The sequence below is a fragment of the Chrysochloris asiatica genome, unplaced genomic scaffold (genome assembly GCF_000296735.1).
Source record: "Chrysochloris asiatica unplaced genomic scaffold, ChrAsi1.0 scaffold00181, whole genome shotgun sequence".
NCBI lineage: Eukaryota > Metazoa > Chordata > Mammalia > Afrosoricida > Chrysochloridae > Chrysochloris > Chrysochloris asiatica.
In genome coordinates this window covers 5,724,074-5,725,192 of record NW_006408699.1, presented here as the reverse complement: position 1 = coordinate 5,725,192, position 1,119 = coordinate 5,724,074, and the positions used below count along the sequence as shown (strand labels likewise).

General features: G+C 45.7%; 1 protein-coding gene across 1 annotated transcript; it reads left to right on the top strand.

Moving 5' to 3' along the window:
* Positions 1-235: 235 nt before the first annotated feature.
* Positions 236-1,115, top strand: LOC102830654 (elongation factor 1-alpha 1-like; the record flags this gene model as incomplete). The annotated part of the gene is made up of 1 exon (XM_006872047.1): positions 236-1,115. A coding segment is annotated over exon 1 (819 nt), but the record flags the coding sequence as incomplete, so codon positions are not given.
* Between the last annotated feature and the right edge of the window lie 4 nt (positions 1,116-1,119).

The following is a 1,119-nucleotide window of genomic DNA, read 5'->3' as shown; positions in this document are numbered from 1 at the left end:
TCTTTTTCTTTGACCCTCCACCTTACCAAACATGATATCCTTCTCCAGTGACTGGTCCTACCTGACAATATGTCTTTCCGAAGTATGAGAGGCGAAGTTTGGCCATCCTGGCCTCCAAGGAGCACTCTGGCTGTACTTCTTCCAACACAGATCTGTTTGATCTTTTGGTAGCCCATGGTACTTTCAATATTCTTCTCCAACACCATAACTCAAAAGCATCAAGTCTTCGCTTTTCGCAACGGGTTTGCCGCCAGAATACAGGTGTTGGTGAAAAACATCTCAAAACCTAAACCAAAATGGGAAAGGAAAAGACCCATATCAACATTGTCGTTATTGGACACGTCGACTCTGGCAAGTCAACCACTACTGGTCACCTGATCTACAAATGTGGTGGAATCGACAAAAGAACCATCGAAAAATTTGAGAAGGAAGCTGCTGAGATGGGGAAGGGCTCCTTCAAGTATGCCTGGGTCTTGGATAAACTGAAAGCTGAACGTGAGCAAGGCATCACCATTGATATCTCCCTGTGGAAATTTGAGACCAGCAAGTATTATGTGACCATCATTGATGCCCCAGGACACAGAGACTTTATCAAAAACATGATTACAGGAACCTCACAGGCTGACTGTGCTGTCCTGATTGTTGCTACTGGTGTTGGAGAATTTGAAGCTGGTATCTCTAAGAATGGGCAGACCCGTGAGCATGCCCTTCTGGCTTACACATTGGGTGTGAAACAGCTAATTGTTGGTGTTAATAAAATGGATTCCACTGAGCCACCCTACAGCCAGAAGAGATATGAGGAAATCGTTAAGGAAGTCAGCACCTACATTAAGAAAATTGGCTACAACCCTGACACAGTAGCATTTGTGCCAATTTCTGGTTGGAATGGTGACAATATGCTGGAGCCAAGTGCTAACATGCCTTGGTTCAAAGGATGGAAAGTTACCCGTAAGGATGGCAATGACAGTGGAACCACATTGCTTGAAGTTCTGGATTGCATCCTGCCACCAACTCATCCAACTGACAAGCCCCTGCGTCTGCCTCTCCAGGATGTCTACAAAATTGGTGGTATTGGCACTGTCCCTGTGGGCAGAGTGGAGACTGGTGTTCTCAAACCAG